Here is a 19,294-nt window from a genome sequence, read left to right as displayed (position 1 = left end):
GACGCAGTGGACTTGACGGACGAGCCAGATGATCTGCAAGATGAGCGTACCCGAGCCGGAGCTAACTCCGCCGAGCGAACAGATCTCACTGACGATGAAGAAACTGAGGAAAACATAAGGTGGGCCGAAGAATCCGAAAGAGAAGACGAGCTAAGCAAAATCCGAGCCTCCCTAGCCAAGGCGGAAGCTGATATGAAGCTCGTCAAAACCCAGATACATAGCGTTTCATCCTCCGCACCAAACATCGACCGAATTTTGGAAGAATCTCGGAATACGCCTTTCACCAAAAGAATTTCCGAAACGACGATGTCCAATCTGGGAAAGTTCAAAATCGACTCTTACAACGGATCAACCGATCCTAAGTGCCACATTAAATCGTTCGTGATATCTGTGGCCCGAGCCAGGTTCAGACCCGGGGAAAAGGATGCAGGTCTGTGCCTACTGTTCGTGGAACACCTCAAAGGACCCGCATTGGAATGGTTTTCGAGATTGGAACGAAACTCGATTGATAGTTTCGACGAGCTGTCGACATTGTTCCTCAAACAATACTCCGTGCTCATCGACCCCGGAACTTCCGACGCGGATCTGTGGTCTCTGTCTCAACAGCCCACTGAGCCATTAAGGGATTTCCTCAAGACCTTCAAATCGACGCTAGCCAAGGTCGAAGGAATTACAGATGTAGCAGCTCTCTCGGCTTTGAAGAAAGCTCTCTGGTACAAGTCAGAATTCAGGAAAGAGTTAAACCTGTCTAAACCAACGACAATTCGCGACGCACTGCATCGAGCCTCGGATTTCGTTGCCCACGAAGAAGAAATGGCGCTACTAGCAAAGAGGCACGAGCCAACAAAACAGACGCCCCGAACCGAGAAAACCGAGAAAGCCCAAGCGACACCTTCGGTCCAGAAGAAAACACGTGAGAGCGGTACGTATACGCATCATGAAGGGCGCAATTTCTCAGGATACCATAGCTACCAGATTGACACGCCCCGAGGTCGTGGCCGCGGCAGAGGCCGAGGCCGTGGGCGAGGAAGAGAGTCCTTTACTTGGATAAGAGATCAGCCACCGAGCAATGAGCAAGAATATTGCGAACACCACAAAATTTTCGGCCATCATACCTCGAGATGCCGAAGCCTCGGAGCCAAGTTAGCAACCAAATTCCTAGCCGGAGAGCTCGGGACAAACGTAACCCTTAAGGACCTCGAGCCAGAACCAGAGCCCGAGCAGACCAACCCAGGAAGAGACCCTGAACCAAGGAACCAGGAGTCTCAGAAAAGAACCCGGGGGTCGGAAGACGAAGACCGAGATGGTACGCGGCAGAAGGTTCTTACCATAATGGGTGGATCACCTTACTGTCCTGACACTGTAGCGGCAATCAAAGCTTATCAACGCCGAGCCGAGACGCCTAGCAACTGGACAAGACGCTTCGATCGACCTAACGACGTGATCACATTCGAAGAAAGCGAGACAAACGGACTCGACATGCCTCATAACGATCCAATCGTCGTCACATTAGCGATAGGAGACCATGATATTTACCGAGTGTTAATTGACACCGGCAGCACCATTGACGTGATCTTTCGCGAAACGCTCCAACGAATGAACATCGACATGTCACAGGTGGTTCCGACCCCGAGGCCTGTCCTCGGATTTTCAGGGGAAACTTTGATGACGCTTGGAACCATCCAACTACCAGTCCGAGCCGGCGGGGTAACAAAGATAGTCAACTTCTCAGTCACCGATCGACCTACCATCTACAACGTCATAATGGGAACCCCGTGGTTAAATCTAATGCGAGCTGTCGCATCAACATATCATCTGTGTGTCAAGTTCCCGACCCCTAATGGCGTGAAAACGATATGGGGCAGTCAGAAAAATTCTCGGATGTGTTTCATGGCAGCACACAAACTCCGAAACCCTGTCACTGAAATAAAGGCTGAAACGGATCACAAGAAATTAAAACTTGGCCGGAGTGAAGAGAAGGCTATATCTAAACAGTTATAGCAATTACAGATCGAGGAGGCGCGCGAGGAGAAGAAGCCTACCTCGGATCCCGTAATCTCCATTAGCCTCGACGACGAACGGCCTGAACGATGCGTGGAAATTGGTAGCGACTTAACCGAGGAGATCAAGACCGAGCTCATCTCATTCCTCAAAGAGAACATCGACACCTTCGCCTGGTCGGCTGAAGATCTACCTGGGGTAAGCATCGACGTAATCTGCCACGAGCTGAATGTTGACCCATCTTTCAAACCCATCAAGCAGAAGCAAAGAAAATTGGGTCGGGATCGCGCAGATGCAGTGAACGCTGAAGTAGAAAAGCTCCTGAAGATCGGCTCGATCTCTGAAGCAAGATATCCGGACTGGTTAGCAAATCCTGTCGTGGTTAAAAAGAAGAACGGCAAGTGGAGAGTCTGCGTCGATTTCACCGATCTGAACAAAACTTGCCCTAAAGATAGTTTTCCGCTCCCACATATCGATCGTTTAGTGGAAGCAACCGCGGGAAATAAGTTGCTATCGTTCATGGATGCTTTCGCAGGATACAATCAGATTCTCATGCACCCCGACGATCGCGAGAAGACAGCATTCATCACAGACCGAGGTATCTACTGTTACAAAGTCATGCCCTTCGGACTCAAGAACGCCGGCGCGACGTATCAGCGACTCGTCAACAGGATGTTCTCCGAACAGCTCGGGAAGACGATGGAAGTTTATATCGACGACATGTTAGTCAAATCCCTTGAAGAAAGCGATCACATAGCCCATCTACGCGACTGTTTTCGTCAGCTCAACAAGCACAACATGAAGCTTAACCCGGCAAAATGTCGTTTCGCGGTAAAGTCTGGAGAATTCTTGGGATATCTCGTAACTCACCGAGGCATCGAGGCAAACCCGAAGCAGATCGATGCTCTACTAAACATGCCCTCACCGCAGAACAAGCGCGAAGTCCAACGTCTCACCGGGAGAGTCGCAGCCTTGAACCGATTCATCTCGCGATCCACTGACAAATGCCTGGCTTTCTACGATACTCTACGCGGGAACAAGAAATTCGAATGGACCGATCGCTGCGAAGAAGCTTTCCAGGAACTAAAGAAGTATTTGGCCAATCCACCGGTTTTAGCGAAACCAGTCCCGGGCGAGCCGTTATTCCTGTACATCGCAGTCTCTGATACGGCTATAAGTGGAGTCATAGTCAGGGAAGACAGAGGGGAGCAGAAGCCGATATTTTATGTCTCGCAAACTTTCACCGACGCGGAAACACGCTACCCGCAAACTGAAAAGCTCGCCCTCGCCGTAGTAATGTCAGCTCGGAAGCTACGGCCATATTTTCAGTCTCACTCAATTGTCGTCATGGCGCCTGTATCACTCCGAACCATCCTGCACAGTCCGAGCCAATCGGGACGCTTGGCCAAGTGGGCAGTAGAACTCAGCGAGTATGACATCGAATACAGAAACAAAACATGCGCGAAATCTCAAGTCCTGGCCGATTTCATCATCGAGCTGCCAACAGAGAACGTCCGAGAAGAGTCACCCAACGCTGTTTGGATCCTCCACGTCGACGGCTCGTCCTCAAAACAAGGTTCTCGCGTCGGAATCCACCTCGCATCACCAGAGGGTGAAATCCTTGAACAATCCTTTCGGCTAAATTTCGACGCGACTAACAACGTGGCTGAGTACGAAGCGCTGATAGCAGGACTTAAGCTGGCTCGGGGACTTAAGATCAACAAGCTGCGAGCCTTTTGCGACTCCCAGCTCGTGGCTAATCAATTCAATGGAGAATACGCGGCTCGCGACGAACGAATGGAAGCGTATCTTGCTCTCACGCAAGACTTGGCGAAACAGTTCAGAGAGTTTGAGTTAACCAGAATCCCACGAGCTGAAAACACATCGGCCGATGCCTTAGCAGCTCTAGCTTCAACCTCCGACCCAAATCTGAAGAGGATCATACCGGTTGAGTTCATCGAAAAGCCGAGCATTGAAGATAATAGCAAGGATCAAGTCCTAACGGCTCGGGAGACAGAAGAACTGGAAGAAATGGACATCGAACAGCTAGACCAGCAAACTACGGACGCAACCGAGCCCGAATACGGAAGCGACGCCAAATGGATCGGAGCCATCCGAAGCTACATTGCCGATGGAGAAGTTCCTACTGAAAAGTGGGCAGCTCGGAAGCTTAAGGCCAAAGCGGCTCGGTATACTCTGATCGATGGAGAGCTCTTTAAATGGCGATTTTCTGGTCCTCTCCTTATCTGTGTCGAAGGAAATGAAGCTCGGAGAGTCATGGAAGAAGTTCACGGCGGATCTTGTGGAAACCATTCTGGCGGGAGAGCTCTGGCTATAAAGATCAAACGCCACGGATATTTTTGGCCGACGATGGTCAAAGACTGCGAGAAATTTTCTCAACGATGTGATAAATGCCAGAGGCACGCACCAACCATTCATCAACCCGCCGAGCTCCTCTCTTCTATAACTTCGCCTTATCCATTCATGCGATGGTCCATGGACATCATCGGACCTCTACACAACTCCAAGCAGAAGAAACTCGTCCTCGTACTGACAGACTATTTCTCCAAATGGATCGAGGCGGACTCTTACGCCAGCATCAAAGATGCGCAGGTCGAGAACTTCGTCTGGAAGAATATCATATGCCGCCACGGGATACCTTACGAGATCGTTACAGACAACGGATCGCAGTTTATTTCGGCTTGGTTCGAAGGATTCTGCGAGAAATGGGGAATTCGCCTCAGCAAGTCTACGCCTCGGTACCCTCAGGGAAATGGACAGGCCGAGGCGGCAAACAAGACGATTCTCGACGGAATAAAGAAGCGCCTCGACGCAAAGAAAGGCCGCTGGGCCGACGAATTGGAAGGAGTATTATGGTCGCACAGAACCACCCCGCGGCGGGCTACGGGAGAAACACCTTTTGCCCTTGTCTACGGCACGGAGTGTGTGATCCCCACTGAAGCCGAGATCCCGGGACTGAGAAGACGTTTTCTCCCCGAACAGGGAAGTTCCAACACTCAGATGATGCTGGACGAGCTGGACTTAATTGACGAGAGAAGAGATTCAGCTTTGATCCGTATGCAGAACTATCAGAATGCAACGGCTCGGCACTACAATTCTCACGTGAAGCATCGCCGCTTCCACGAAGGAGAGCTCGTACTGCGCAAAGTTTTCCAAAATACCGCCGAGCAGAACGCAGGTAAGCTCGGTACGAATTGGGAGGGACCTTACACGATCGCAAAGGTAATCCGTCCCGGCGTCTACGAACTCATCAACATGAACGGCAAAGCGGTACCTAGATCCTGGAACGCAATGCATCTAAGGAAATATTACCGCTAAAAACCTAAGGTACGCATGTACTTGAACTACGGGGTGGCTTGATCCCTGAAAAGGGTACGTAGGCAGCTCGTCCTCGGACGAGTTCAGCTACCCCCCCTAATTAAAAAAGGGGGGGAGTGGGTCCGTATACTTATATACTCCCACTAAATTTTTGAAATTCTCTAAGTTTTTACCCTTTGGTTTATCAATCTTATCCACCTCGGAGATTTTAACGGTCATCTTATCGACCTATAAAGCTAAAAGTTCGTTCGGACGATGGCCACGTCCTCGGACAGAAAAAGCTCTTTTCACCGCCTCGGTTACAGCGCGCTATATAAACAGTCGAGACGATTCGGTCGGAGATATCTTGCCATAAAGAAATTGTCTTCGGAAAACCCAGTCGACTTTGACACTGGTACCCCAGTTCGCTTCTAAGCACTGGCTTCGACTATATCAGCTCGGGTCGCAACCGATAAAGATTAGTCCTACTTAACCAAAACCTAGTTATCCTAACACTGGTGCACGATTCATTTCACTTTCGGCTCGAAAGTTAAGACGTTTGGATTTAATTTCTCAACGAGCAATTCTTAAACCCAGTTATCCTAACACTGGTGCACGATTCATTTCACTTTCGGCTCGAAAGTTAAGACGTTTGGATTTAACTTCTCAACGAGCAATTCTTAAACTCGGTTAACTTAACACCGGTGCATGATTCTTTTCGCTCTCGGCTCGAAAAATAAAACCAAATATTTGACATTAGTTTCGAATTCAGTTCGGAAAAATGTTTAAGAAAAATACTTGACATAATATTCGAGGGATAAAGCCGTCCAGGCATGTCTTACAAAAAAGAGAATAAAAAAACATCTCGGGATCAGATCGAGTCTTGATTAACCGGCGAAACTTGAGCTACCTCGGTACCTCGGTTCGAACCTAACTGGTCGGCAACACCTATCGCAGCCGCGGTACCCTCTATCGAACGATTCCCGAAGCTATCGTCGACAGAGTCCGGGGAAACCGGAGGAAGCTTCAAGTCCTCTCGCAGCTCGGTCCCGAGACGGACGTACTCATCCTCGGCGTCTCCATATTCAGTCATCCATTGAAGGACCTCGGCTTTCTCATCCTCTACCTTTTTCCCTTCCTCCAACTCGGCTATCAGCTCAGCATTGGCCCGCGCTTGCACCAAGTACATATAGCGCGTAGACACCTTCCCGTACTGATCCATCTTCGCCTCGATAGCCTTGACCTTCTCGGCAAACTCCCTTTTGGCCGCCCTCCGCTCTCTGACAATCTCCTTCTCCCGGAGAGCCTTCTCTTCGGTAAATAACCGATGAAGGCGTGCAATCTCGGCCTCGAGCTTTCTCTGAGTTCGCAGGCTATCCTCCGAAGCCTTCAACCGCTCCACCTTCTCGGCCTTGGCCGATGCCTCGGCCTCTTGTTTAGCCGCAATCGCCTCAGAAATCCTGGCCTCTGCTTCGGCTCGGGAGATCTCCGACTTTTCACGAGCAAGCTCAGATTTCCGAGCTCCAGAATCGTAGGCTCGAACCATAGAATTCATCGAGTTGAAGGCCTGCAATAGAACGAGAATCGTCAGCAAACACGTATGGAAACGATAGAAAAACACGCAAGGAACGAATCTATACCTTCAGAAATCCAGCAGCGGTCTCACGGTAGTTTTGTGCCTCCAGCAAGGCCTCGGGAGCGGAAAGCGGCGGACCCGAACAAGAAGCGATAAGATTAGCCGAAGCTATCTTATCCTTGTAGATGGGAGCTTCGCTACGGCTCCTCTTCTCCCTTCTGCGTCCTCCCGAGCTATCACCTCGGGGCCTCTTCCCTTTCGCCTTAGCCTTCGCCTCGGCACCCAGAGCTACAATCGCCATAGCCCCTACTGCGGCGGGAACTTCCACATCCGTCCGAACATCACCAGAGGCCTCGGGCCTGGACAAATCTGCAGCGACCCGAACCTCCCCAGTCGCCTCGGCACCATCGGCAACATGCGGATCAATGTTAACCTCAGGCGGAGTTGACGGTCCGAAAGTCGCCTCGCAAACCCTTTTCTCCTCGGCCGCCTTTCTTTCGGCAGCTTTCTTCGCCCTCAAAGATTGCGCAGCTCCTTGCATTTCAATAAGGTGATCTAGACGGTGATCGGATGATTCTGAAGAAGATTGGCAGGGGGCTCCGTGCAACAAACGCAAGGCTCTCTCAATCCTTTCCTGGGAGAAGTGCTTCGTCCAATCGCACTTCCGAGCTATTAGTTCGTCGTGGAGGTCCAGAAAGCCTTCGGGAATGTCTTCGAGAAACGACGGGTTCCGATCTGCATGAACAAAAAAAACGATTAGTTAAAAGGTTAAAGCAAAACAAGACAGCAAATACGGCTTCGGGCGTAGTACCGATTTGTCTCCACTTTCCAACAATTTTCCCTAAGTAGTCCTCATGGACACTATACTCATTCAAGGCTACGAAGAAGAAATGATCGGTGTATTTCTCATCCTTGCTCGGGAAACCACCGATAACCCTCCTGTTTGGCCTCGGAGATATGTAAAATCTCTCAACAGGGCCCGGTATGCGCCGGATCTCCAGGAGATTCCTTAGGTGGCTTAGGTCGACGAGATTGACCGTCTCAATACTTCGGACTAAAATACCCACTAGATGCCGCAAGCCTTGGGTCGTTATCTGGGATAAAGCAATCTTGTACGACCACAGAAACGCCAAAATCGGCCTCGGGATTGGAAGCCAAAGGTAGCAATGATAGAAGAACCCCTCGTAGAGGGTAAAAAACCCTTCGGGTGGATCATCGGCTCGCTCATTTGGAGTTGGAAGTCTGAGTTCAACCCCCTCGCTAAAACCAAATCGAGCCTTGAGATCCCGAAGGGAATCCTCCGTGCATAAGGTAGAACCCGGGGGATCAGGTTTCCTAGCTTTCTTGGCTCGCTTTCTCTTCTGTTGACCCTTGGCTGCTTGGACTTTAGCTCGGAGCAACCTAGCCGCCTCGTCAGAGTCGTAGTGAACCTCCTCGGCCTTAATAGGAAGTAGAGGCACCTCGGGGGCATTTCGCCAGCACGATACTCCAGCTTCACCAGCTGCCGGTGGATGGGCCCTCCTTCTACTCAAAATCGCATCGGGATCATCAGGCAAATCCTGATCCCGAGCCACATTCGCAACCGCGTCTTCCCGAACAATGAAACGGCTCGGGTTTTCTTCCCGTGAAGCCGACTCTGCATCACTTCCGCGGTACAACACGATCTGATGGTCCGCCTCGGGGTCGCTCGAGGAACTCCAGACCATCTTTCTCTTGTAGACGGGGAGATGAGTGTCGCCTCGGGGCGAATCGCTGGAATCAGATAGAGACATTTTCTGGCTCGGGAGATTGGAGAAGTTGATCGGAGGAACAAAGCCCGACAGATCGGAGAAATCAACCTAGATCTAATGACGGCGGCGCTACGACGGAAGTATAACGGAAAAGTAGAGAAAATGCAAAAACTCAAGATCAGAGAAAGAAGAGAACGAACCTTGAAAAATTTCCTTTGCAGTTGCGAAATGAGAGAATGAGTCCGAGACTTAACATTTATAGGGACTTAAGGCGCGTCGGGTACGAACCAAATAAAAACATCGCGACCGCGTCTAAGGCGCGTCGGGCACACACAAATCAAATAAGATACTTCGCATCCGCACTAATCTCGGGAATCAGCGAAAGGACCTTTCCACTTCTCGAGAAGGAATCCCAACCGTCACACGCCAAGAAAAGATGAAACGACAGAGGAATTCAAATCGCTAAAGGGACCGAACTATTCAAAGTAAATGGCTCGGCCTAATTGTCACAGCTCGTCACGCTCGGTTCTCCAAACTAACGAGCTGGGGGGCTAACTGTTGGGGTCGGATTCCATCCTTTAGCGCCAAGCCAGACTTAGAACACTTCGGGAGTCTTTCAGCGATCACCTCGGGATATCCATCTAATCGATCTAGTATACCCGAGCCCATCGCCTCGGGAATACCTTTAACAAGTAGTTTCGAGTACCCGAGCCCTTCGCCTCGGGGATACTTGAAACTAGACGTTTCAAGCACCCGAGCCCTTCGCCTCGGGGATGTTTGAACGTTACGAGCACCCGAGCCCTTCGCCTCGGGGATACTCGAACAAGACGTTTCAAGCACCCGAGCCCTTCGCCTCGGGGATGTTTGAACGTTACGAGCACCCGAGCCCTTTGCCTCGGGGATACTCGAACAAGACGCTTCAAGCACCCGAGCCCTTTGCCTCGGGGATGTTTGAACGTTACGTCTCAAGCACCCGAGCCCTTCGCCTCGGGAGTTTCTGAGCCCATCGCCTCGGGGACACCCGAAGAAGCCATCCTAGAGTGCCCGAGCCAGTCCTTCCTGTGTACCCGAGCCGATTGCACAAGTTTCTCTGAGGTAAAGTCTTCATCTTCGTCCGAGGTAAAGACTTAGTAAATATTCGCTTTCAAAGTATCATTTCCAAGCAAGGTATCATTTCCGAACAAGAAGGATCATTTCCGATATACCCGGAAATGATAAGAGAGAATCTAGAAGGATCGACTCCAATCAGGAAATCTCCCAAAGACTCCGAAAAATAAGGAAACTATCCTAATCCGCGATATTATGAGCCGACTTCAAGATAAATGGAAATCTTCCGAGAATATCGCTGGAGAGGCGGTTTATCACCTATATATAAAGAGACTCAAGGCTCAAGCGAAGGGGAAGCAATATCGCTCTAGAATCTACACTACGCAAAGCTCTCACAGCACAAACACCTTTTTCTTTTACGATCAAACTCTTGTACGATCAAAACTACTCTTTTCATCAATAATATCAAGAACACCATCTTTGGTTACAAATCGTTTCTGTTGTTCTTTGAGAATTCACGATTATCGTATCCCTAAAATAAAACCCTAGACAAATCTCGATTGTGTTAGTTTCGACTTCCACAGTCCTCAGTGAGCTGCGGATTCTATTCTAGGAATGGAGTGATTCGCGGAGGGATTTATGCCCTTAAACCGATCCCACATTGAAAGACGTATCTCCGAGAATAAGGAAAATTGCAAAACATATCCATAAATAAAAAGGGCCGAAGCCCATTACGAGTTCAAAATAGGAGCAGAGTTGGGGAACATTTATGGAAGAGGCTCAGGAACAGGCTCCTTCATCGCCGGTTTAAAGTTCGAAGTGGACACCTTGTTTTTGGCATCCACTTCGGGATCTTCCCGAATACGTTTCCGATGAGTGTTGGCTTCCTCCTCGTTTTCCTCTTTGCTGTCAAGTGGGGCGGTATAGACCGGGGCGTTCACAGGCCCCGGAACTCAACATTTAGAACGAAGATACATCCGAAGCATCTTCGGGATCTCAGCGACAGAATCGAAGTTCCTCCACTCCCATTGAAAGGGATCACTTTCCAGAGCCCTTATCTTCCTCTCCACTCGAGCGATACGAGCCTCGAGTGTTTGCCTTTTAAGACCTAGCCGCTGCCTCTCGTCACACAAGCGACCGTGTTTGTCGACGACCTAGCATAAAGATGAATAAATAAAAGAAAACATAAGGTTTTAATCAAAAACGACAAATATTAACCTTGTCCATAAAGTCGCAAGCCTCTTTCTTCTCCTTTGAAGGAAAATGAAATACGGCGTGAGGAAAGAGAACGCCGGCTGGTTCAAAACCATCGCCGGACAGGAAGAGTGGGCTACCGGGGTCAACGGGGGCTACGTTTTCGCTTTCCATTAATGTGGTGCTTATCGAATGAATTATGAAATTTCTTGAAGTAGGATCTAAGGCAAACAAGCTCCTATTTATAACAAGGATTAGGGTTTGTCTTGGGAACGAAAATTCAATAATGATGGCGTGCCCTAGTGGTTTAAACCATTTTTGGGAATCGAGAAAAGGTAGTTATTGCCTTAAAGACGTACCGCTTTTCCTATTTTCAATAAGTGAGAAAGGAAAGAGCAACCGTCGCATTAAAGAAAAGGAAAGAGCAACCAACAAATTTACCGAGTTGACTAAACCCGAAGTGGGGAACTCGCGTTTAGCCGAGGTCAGTTCTCGCATTCTAAAGAGAGAGGCCTGATCAGCCTGAAAATCTCGAAAGCATAGCCACAAGGCCAAAAAGGGTTAAAAGCGGACTTTGCAAACCTGCACATAGTTTTAACCAAACCCTCTTGGGATCATAACCTAAAAAGGTTTAAAAGCCTCCTCAGGAAAATATCTTGTTTGTAAGAAAATGACAATAAAGCCTCCTTAGGCAAAAACAAGTTCAAATTCAAGTTTTAAAAAATGGGACAATCCCCAGTTTAAAATGGACACAGCCATTACGGACTATAAGCCACCTCGGACTCCGTCTCGGCTCTCAAAGTGTCACTCGCCTCCTTGGCTGGTGCTTGATCAGAAGAAGTTCCTGGTTCACTCTCCACGGTACAACCATCTCCCGGGGTAGCCTCCGATGCAGCAGGAACTTCGGAAGGGATGACACCTTCCGTCTCACTTGAGCCTAAGGACAGTTCCAGTAAATTGAAAATATAAGGCAAGAAGAAGGTAGTGAGTATCAAGAGCCAGAGGTTACCTGCCCAGTCTAGACCCGATTTACTTATGGGAGGCGATTCTGTGAAGAATTCCTCGAAGTGCTGAGGGTTAAAGGTTGAAGCAGGGAGAGCTGCCAAGCGATTTCGCTTTTCAGATAAGTTAGCCGTCAGCTCGGTCCTTTCTTGCACTTCGGAGAAATCTTGGTCATGGATTTGATCCAGCAAGATCAAGTTGCTCTCGTGCTCCTTGATGTCGGATTCCAGATCTGACCTAGCCTTCTCAGTTTGAATGAAGCGGATGGCCCCTTGAATCAACTCCATCCCACGTCCCTTGACCTCTTTTCTGGCTTTCGATGCCGACCTTGCCAACTCGGAATCACGCAACTTGGTGATCGCTTTGTACTTCGTGTTAAGCTCAATAAGTTGGTTATTCAGGGTATCGGCGGTTGATTCGAGCTTGCGAAGTCTACCCTGAACTCCAGAAAGTTCACTCTGGAGTTGGTGATTCTGGTCGTACTGGTCCTGCAGCTCCCCCTTTATCTTCGCAAGCTCGGATGCTAGGCTATCAACCTTGTCCTCAAGATCGTTCTTGGAATCGGTAGAGGAACGGAGATCAGCCTCGAGATTAGAGAACTTGCCCATCCACACGTCAATCTCCTTTTCCCGACCACTGACCAACCCCTCATAATGTTCAATCATGTCATTAAGCTCGCCGTTAGCCTGGCAATACACATAAACCCGGGATGGTGGGTCAGTTCGAAGAATGACAGCAAAATTAGAAGAACAAAGCGAAACTAACCCGAGATGAGTGATGAGCATGAAGCAAGTAGCGTTCGCGAATTGCAGGGCGCCACTTGACAAAATCCGACAGGATCGCACCTGATCGGGTTTTGAAGCACCGAAAGACGCTACCCTCTTTCTCCATGGCTACGAAAGCAGAAGAGGGAAAGTTTTAGAAATTCAGAATAAACACAAGGCGAAAAGAAACATATACATACATGTCACCAGACCTGAAAGCGATTTGACCTGAGGGACAAGAACAGGCTTTGACTTCGAAGAGTCACCTCGAGACTCAGAACTTTCCTTCTGAGGAGCCGCGCTCTGGTTCGTCTTCTCACCACTACGTTGGGAAGAAGAAGACATGTCAACCGGAGGAGGAGGACCCATTGGCTCAGCAGGGGGGGACGGTCGAGGAGAACGGTCAGTCCGGGCCCGTGACTTCTCTCTCTGCGGAGAAGAGTCACTGCGAGATGACTTGTCCCTCTTCTTGCGAATCAAATTCTTAAGAGGTTCACTGTTGAAATCATCTCGGGGAGGGCGAGGAGACTCACGATGAGAAGATCGGGGCCTCCGAGGAGAACGGTCATCGCGATGTTCACGCCGAGGTGTCGATCTGAAAGCAACGACGGATCTGGCAGCCTCGGCGCTGCCATCATCAACCAGCAGGGTCCTACTGTAGTCCTTCTTATCAATGGTAGCCGCAAGAAACTCTTTTTTCTCCTCGCAAGCCTCAGCTATCGGCTTGGAGAGCGCCTTGCGCTTGGCCGCAATAGCCCGAGATGACAGTCCCTGAGTTGAGGGAGGAGGCGGAAGATTGTGAAGTTGACCTGAGGGACTCATCCTGAGTTTGTGGTTGGCTTCTAGAAACCGCTCGAGAGTAAAAGAATTCCAAAGGGTTTCCCCTTCGAGGACTATTTTGAAGAACCCGATGATTCTTCAGACGGGATAGTCGGGGCGATGAGAGCTGCGAAATGAAATAACAAGTTAGTTAGTAAAAGTAAATAAAATAACCTGAAAAAAGATAAAAGCGACCTAATTTCTACCACGCTTCGCAGACCACTTCGATGGGAGTACATCGGAAAGATTTCCGATCGAAGCGGGGGTTTTCTTAATTAAGAACCAAGGATGGTGCCAGTTATCATCCTTGTTCGGGAGATGCGAGATGATGTTCCTATTAGCGTTGGGATACGCAGAGAAATACCCCGCCTTCTTCGACGAACTCCTTACGCTAAGAAGTTCGTTCAATTCGGGGACTCCAATAACATATCCGGCTTCCGCCGCAACAGTTATGATCCCAAGGATGGTTCGAAGGAGGTTGGGGGTTAATTGGGGTAAAGCAATTTCAAGGGCCGCCAGATACCGGACCAAGGCTTCAGGAAGATGGAAGGTTAGCCCGCAGCCCTTGAAATAGATCTTGTAAACACAGAAATAGCCGTCACGATGGCTTTCCGGAGATTCCGTAGGGCCGGGTAGCATCGATTCCACCATAACTCCAGACGGAATCTGACAGAGGTCTCTCAATTGATTAAGAGATTGAAGAGTACATGTAGACATATAGTGAGGACCGGCGATGTCACCCGGGCGAGTGCATTCATCATTACTAGAGCCTCTTTCAAAGGATGGAGATTCGGGTCTTTCAGAGTCAGAAGTCAGCGGAGAAGGATGAGAAATTTAAAGTCCGGTAAAAAGGAAATCGGCGAAGAAGGAGAAGAGAGAAGTTTTGATTAAAGCGTAAGAGTAAAAAGTAAAAGTGATGATGAAAGAAATTACCTCACGAAAGCTAAGTGATAATGATGAAACTGCCTTGGGAATCGTGGGGGAAGTGGAAAGGTTTCCCGCTTTAATAAGTAAATAATTAAGACACGGTCATAATGGCGACAGATGTCACGCGACTAAACATGGGAAGCGCCGAAGTTAAGGGACTGACGGGATCTTGGCGGGAAAATCAGAAGATTCCCCGAAGCGCAATCTTTTGTCATTAAAGCATTAAAGTCTTCCGAAGTGGAATAGCACTTCGAAAGACTTGGGGGGCTAATTGTTGGTGTCGGATCCCGTACCAGTAGTCTGGGACCAACCAAAGATTGCCACATAGTCAAGGTAAAGGCCCACAAAGGATAAGGCCCGATGAGGTCCATAAGTTAGAAGTGCGGTCAAGGTGGTAACACCACCTCGAGAGTTCGAAGTGAATGCACTTCGAAGCGAGTCTAAGTCACTGTTAAGATGGTTCAAGGTTAATTGGGCTGAGAGGCGAGGCCCATGAAGGCCAGAGTCAATTCAAATTCGAACGTTGAGCATTAAAGTCGGAAACCGAAACGGACGTATTTAAGATAGAATAATTGTACTTAATTAGCCACTTAAATGTCGTTTTTCTATGCATAAATATAAGAGCCAATGGCCATGTAAAAGTGGATGATCTTCTTTTTGGGAGAAAAAGGAATACTATAGCAATTCTTGTAATAATTCATAAGCTTTTTACATATTCATTTTGTCCCTCAAGAGTAGTCTTTCCCACTTAATAAAAATACTTGAGTGTGTGAATCCGACATCCACAGGGACTGTGAAGAGGTCAAGTGGGGTGTTGCAAACAACATATAAATTGGCTCCAGCTGTTCCTGATTTTAGTTCTCAAACATTAAATTTCGTTATTTTGCTAAAACGAGATATTGTTTTTTTATAGATCCCATTCAATTAGCTTTCTGTCTATCTTTTGTCTACTTGTGGGATGTCTCTATATGCAATTGCAGTGCATTTATTTGAACTACAGGAGGACTTGGATATATGTCTTAATCTCTTGCTTCGTCATATGGTTTTCGGTTTGATAGTTTTTTATTGGTCGATGTTTTATAAAACATATTGATTTTGATTGATAACTATCTTTTTTTAGCAGTACCGTATAAAGATCATTAGTAAAATTCCGAAAGTAGAAACAGTGTTTCCATACGATGGATTTATATTATTTTACGACAAATAACTCGAAATTTTGAATCGTAAAATTCCATACATCATCTCTTTATATATTATCATAATTTTTTTATGTTTATTTTATTGGATTTGACGTAATTTATGTATCGTTATGATCATTTTTATACTATTACATATCCATTTCTTATTTTCGTTTTACATATTTTTCGTAATTTCATATGGAACAATTTTAAAATTTAACGTATTAGTATAATTTACTTTATATTTAGTTCATTTCATTTAATTCTATTTTTTAATTTAATTTTCAATTTTTATGTTTTTTTTTTCTTTTAACATATGTGATGTATTGGAACAAATTAGTTAAATTCATATTGAAACCCTTTAAAAAAGTATTGTTTTTATTGTTACCTTTCTCATACGTATTTTTAAAATGAGAATTCATGTTTCGTTCCAATCTATCTCATTTATATTCGAGAATTTTGTGAGACATAAATTAGATAGATTTTATATTCTCAATTTTTTTTGTTTTTTGTTATATTTCCGTTAAATCTCATCATAATTTAAGTTTATATTGTGTTAGTACAATCAACTTTTGTTTCATATTATTTTTAATAGATATATATTCATTATAAAACTATAATCTATTATTTTTTTTTATATTAGTTAGTATAATAAAAAATTAGTAAGTTTCTTATTTTCTTTTATTTTTAATCAATTTTATTTAGTTTCTAGATAAAAATATAAGAGAAGACCTTTCATATTTCTTTTTGAAAAAAAACTTATATACATATGACTAAATCTTAAAATTAAATGAGAAAATGGTATAAATTAACTCTAAAAACTAAATAATAAAATGATGTGGATGATGATTATAAAATATAAGAGAAGACCTTTCATATTTCTTTTTGGAAAAACTTATTTACATACGACTAAATCTTAAAATTAAATGAAAAAATAGTATAAATAAATTCTTAAAACTAAATAATAAAATGATGTGGATGATGATTAGGATGATGAGGTGGCTTAAAGAGAAGAGAGAAAAGTTAACTTTATATATATAGATTAAGTTGTGTAAATTAAGATATAACAATATTTCATATAAATTAAACAAGAATTGTTTAGCAAAATTAAATTCGAGTTTTAACAAATCTAGAATCCCCCCTCCCAAACGCTCTTTAACTTAACTTATGTCGTTTAATTTTTTTTTGTGCAACCTTATGTCGTTTATTAAGTGGTCGAATACACCTAAAATCCTCGAACATTTAGCTCACCTCGCCGCAAAGATCAAAGTATTATTTAAGCCTCCGATCAAGGTCCACAAACAAACCCCTCCACACACATACACATAAGGAAGAAGCGGTGAGACGCTATAAGTCTTTTTTACAAGACCAGCAACCGGATATTGAGGTACCTTCGGTAAACTTTATCTCGCAGTTGGTGTCTTTTCGGTGTGCTACTGGGGATGCTGCTCGGTTAGTACAGCATGTTACTGCCGAGGAGATACAGAAATCAGTCTTCACCATGCCTCTAAATAAAGCGCCAGGTCCAGATGGCTACACGGTTGAATTTTTCAAGGCCGCCTGGCCGATTGTGGGTCGGGATTTCATTATTGCGGTGCAATCATTTTTCCTGTTTGGTTTTATGCCGAAGGGGATTAACAGCACTATACTCACATTGATTCCAAAGATTACAAACCCTGATACCATGAAGGATTACCGACCGATAGCTTGCTGCAATCTTATTTATAAGGTAATTTCAAGGATCTTGGCTAGTCGTCTCAAACAGAATATGCCGGAGGCTATTGCGTTGAGTCAAAGTGCCTTTGTAAAGGGCCGTCTACTCCTGGAAAATGTTCTTTTAGCTACTGAATTGGTAAAAGACTACCACCAGCCATCGATCTCTACACGGTCTGCGATCAAATTAGATATTGCGAAAGCTTTTGACATAGTTAACTGGTCTTTTATCTCCTCTACTCTCCGTGCAATGAACTACCCGGAACAATTCAACTTCTGGATTTCCCTATGTGTCTCCACCGCATCTTTTTCTGTATCTGTAAATGGTGAGCTTGAGGGGTTCTTTACAAGCTCTAGGGGCTTGCGACAAGGTTGCTCACTTTCTCCCTACCTCTATGTCATTATGAGTAATGTCCTCTCTGGTTTACTAACTAAGGCAGTGATGGAAAAGCGTATAGGAATCCATCCGAAATGCAAGGAATTCAATCTTTCACATCTAAGTTTTGCAGATGACATATTGGTGTTCACAGATGGAACGCCTAAATCGCTTCATGCTACACTTGCAGTTTTTCAGATTTTGCGCATATGTGTGGGCTGAATATAAATGTCTCTAAGTCATCAATTTTTGCGGCGGGGAGAGGTAAACAAAGTCTTGAACATGCTGCCGTGATCTCTGGCCTAGAGGTATGTGAGTTACCGATTCGTTACCTTGGTCTACCGCTTACAACGAAGGCTATGATTAAAGTTGATTATGAACCGTTGATAGATAAGATTCGGAACAGATTGGGGGCATGGACCTCTAAATACCTTTCCTATGCGGGCAGAGCTCAACTCATCAAATCGGTCATATCTAGCATCACAAACTTTTGGTGTTCGGTTTTTACTCTCCCGAAAAAGTGCTTCAAGGAAACTGAAAGTATGTGTTCGGCTTTCCTTTGGAGTGGTTCCCCAAATATTCAAGGTAAAACAAAGGTAGCATGGGAAGATGTGTGTCTCCCTAAGGAAGAGGGTGGACTTGGGATTCGGAGAATGCACGAGGTTTCTCGGGTTTTTGGTCTAAGTTTGATTTGGAAAATAATTTCAGATTCCGGCTCTTTATGGGTTGCTTGGGGAGACAGCCAACCTTGTCTACTTTGTGGTGAACCCGACGAAACTCGGGACCATCTGTTTTTTGCCTGCCCTTATTCATTCATGGTGTGGATACAGGTTGTAGGTGACATGTTACATACGGACCCGGATCCTGACTGGACTGCGACTATCCATAGGTTAACCACACACCCATTCGTGAGGTATGACTACATTCTACTCCGTTTGTGTTTCCAAGCTACCATATACTATATATGGCGTGAACGGAATGAGAGAAGGCACAACAAGATCTATCGTGCACACTTACAACTAGCTCGTACGATTGAGAGGGTTATTCGGTCAAGGATCATGTCTTTGAGATACTTTGAGCATACGAGGCTCCGTGGTTTACTTCAACGGTGGTTCAGCTCAAGACCCAACCATTAGTAGCTCTTTGCTCTGTTTTAGTCCCGAGGCATTTTTATGTTTTTGAGTGTTTAATCTCTGTTCTGTTTTTGTTGTAAATAACGCTTTTTCTCCTCAATAAATTTCACATTTCATCAAAAAAAAAAAAAAAATTCATATTACAATTATTAGTTGAATCTTACAAAAATTCCTGGACTTTTCCTAACTTAAAAGCGTCAAGTTTACTTTAAAAAAATGTAAATATGATGATGTGTTGACTTAAACCATTTCACAAATAAAAAGTATGCGTTGACTTTTATTACAAATTGTTTAAATTTTAATTTAAATTATATCGGACATAAGAGAAGATAGCTAAAAAGATTTTAAAAGAATAATTAAATTACTAAACTCAAAAGTAACCAAGATTCATACAAACTTAGCACAAACCTTAAAAGAGGAAAATAGTTCAAAAGCAAAACATAACCTCCTAAGAAAAAGACTTACAAATACACACATATATGCAAAAATCAAAAAGTAATAAGAAAAGTATGTATA

The 19,294-nt window shown here is 45.6% G+C and overlaps 2 protein-coding genes across 2 annotated transcripts; both read right to left on the bottom strand.

The window, feature by feature from the left end:
* Positions 1-6,190: 6,190 nt before the first annotated feature.
* LOC110225759 (uncharacterized protein At3g60930, chloroplastic-like) lies at positions 6,191-7,436 on the bottom strand. Its single transcript, XM_021015730.1, has 2 exons — positions 6,960-7,436; positions 6,191-6,886 (listed from the first exon to the last, which is right to left on the bottom strand). Exons 1-2 carry the CDS (start codon positions 7,434-7,436, stop codon positions 6,191-6,193), a joined length of 1,173 nt encoding a protein of 390 aa, XP_020871389.1.
* Positions 7,437-11,624: 4,188 nt separating this feature from the next.
* Positions 11,625-14,279, bottom strand: LOC110225758 (the record flags this gene model as incomplete). The annotated part of the gene is given in 6 exon segments (XM_021015729.1): positions 11,625-12,554; positions 12,679-12,761; positions 12,845-12,898; positions 12,959-13,540; positions 13,543-13,578; positions 13,658-14,279. Coding segments are annotated over 6 exon segments (2,307 nt in total), but the record flags the coding sequence as incomplete, so codon positions are not given.
* Positions 14,280-19,294: the final 5,015 nt, after the last annotated feature.

Source organism: Arabidopsis lyrata, assembly GCF_000004255.2.
Source record: "Arabidopsis lyrata subsp. lyrata unplaced genomic scaffold ARALYscaffold_8, whole genome shotgun sequence".
Taxonomy (NCBI): domain Eukaryota; kingdom Viridiplantae; phylum Streptophyta; class Magnoliopsida; order Brassicales; family Brassicaceae; genus Arabidopsis; species Arabidopsis lyrata.
Note: the sequence above shows the minus strand (reverse complement) of the source record. Positions and strands in the feature narration are given on the sequence as shown.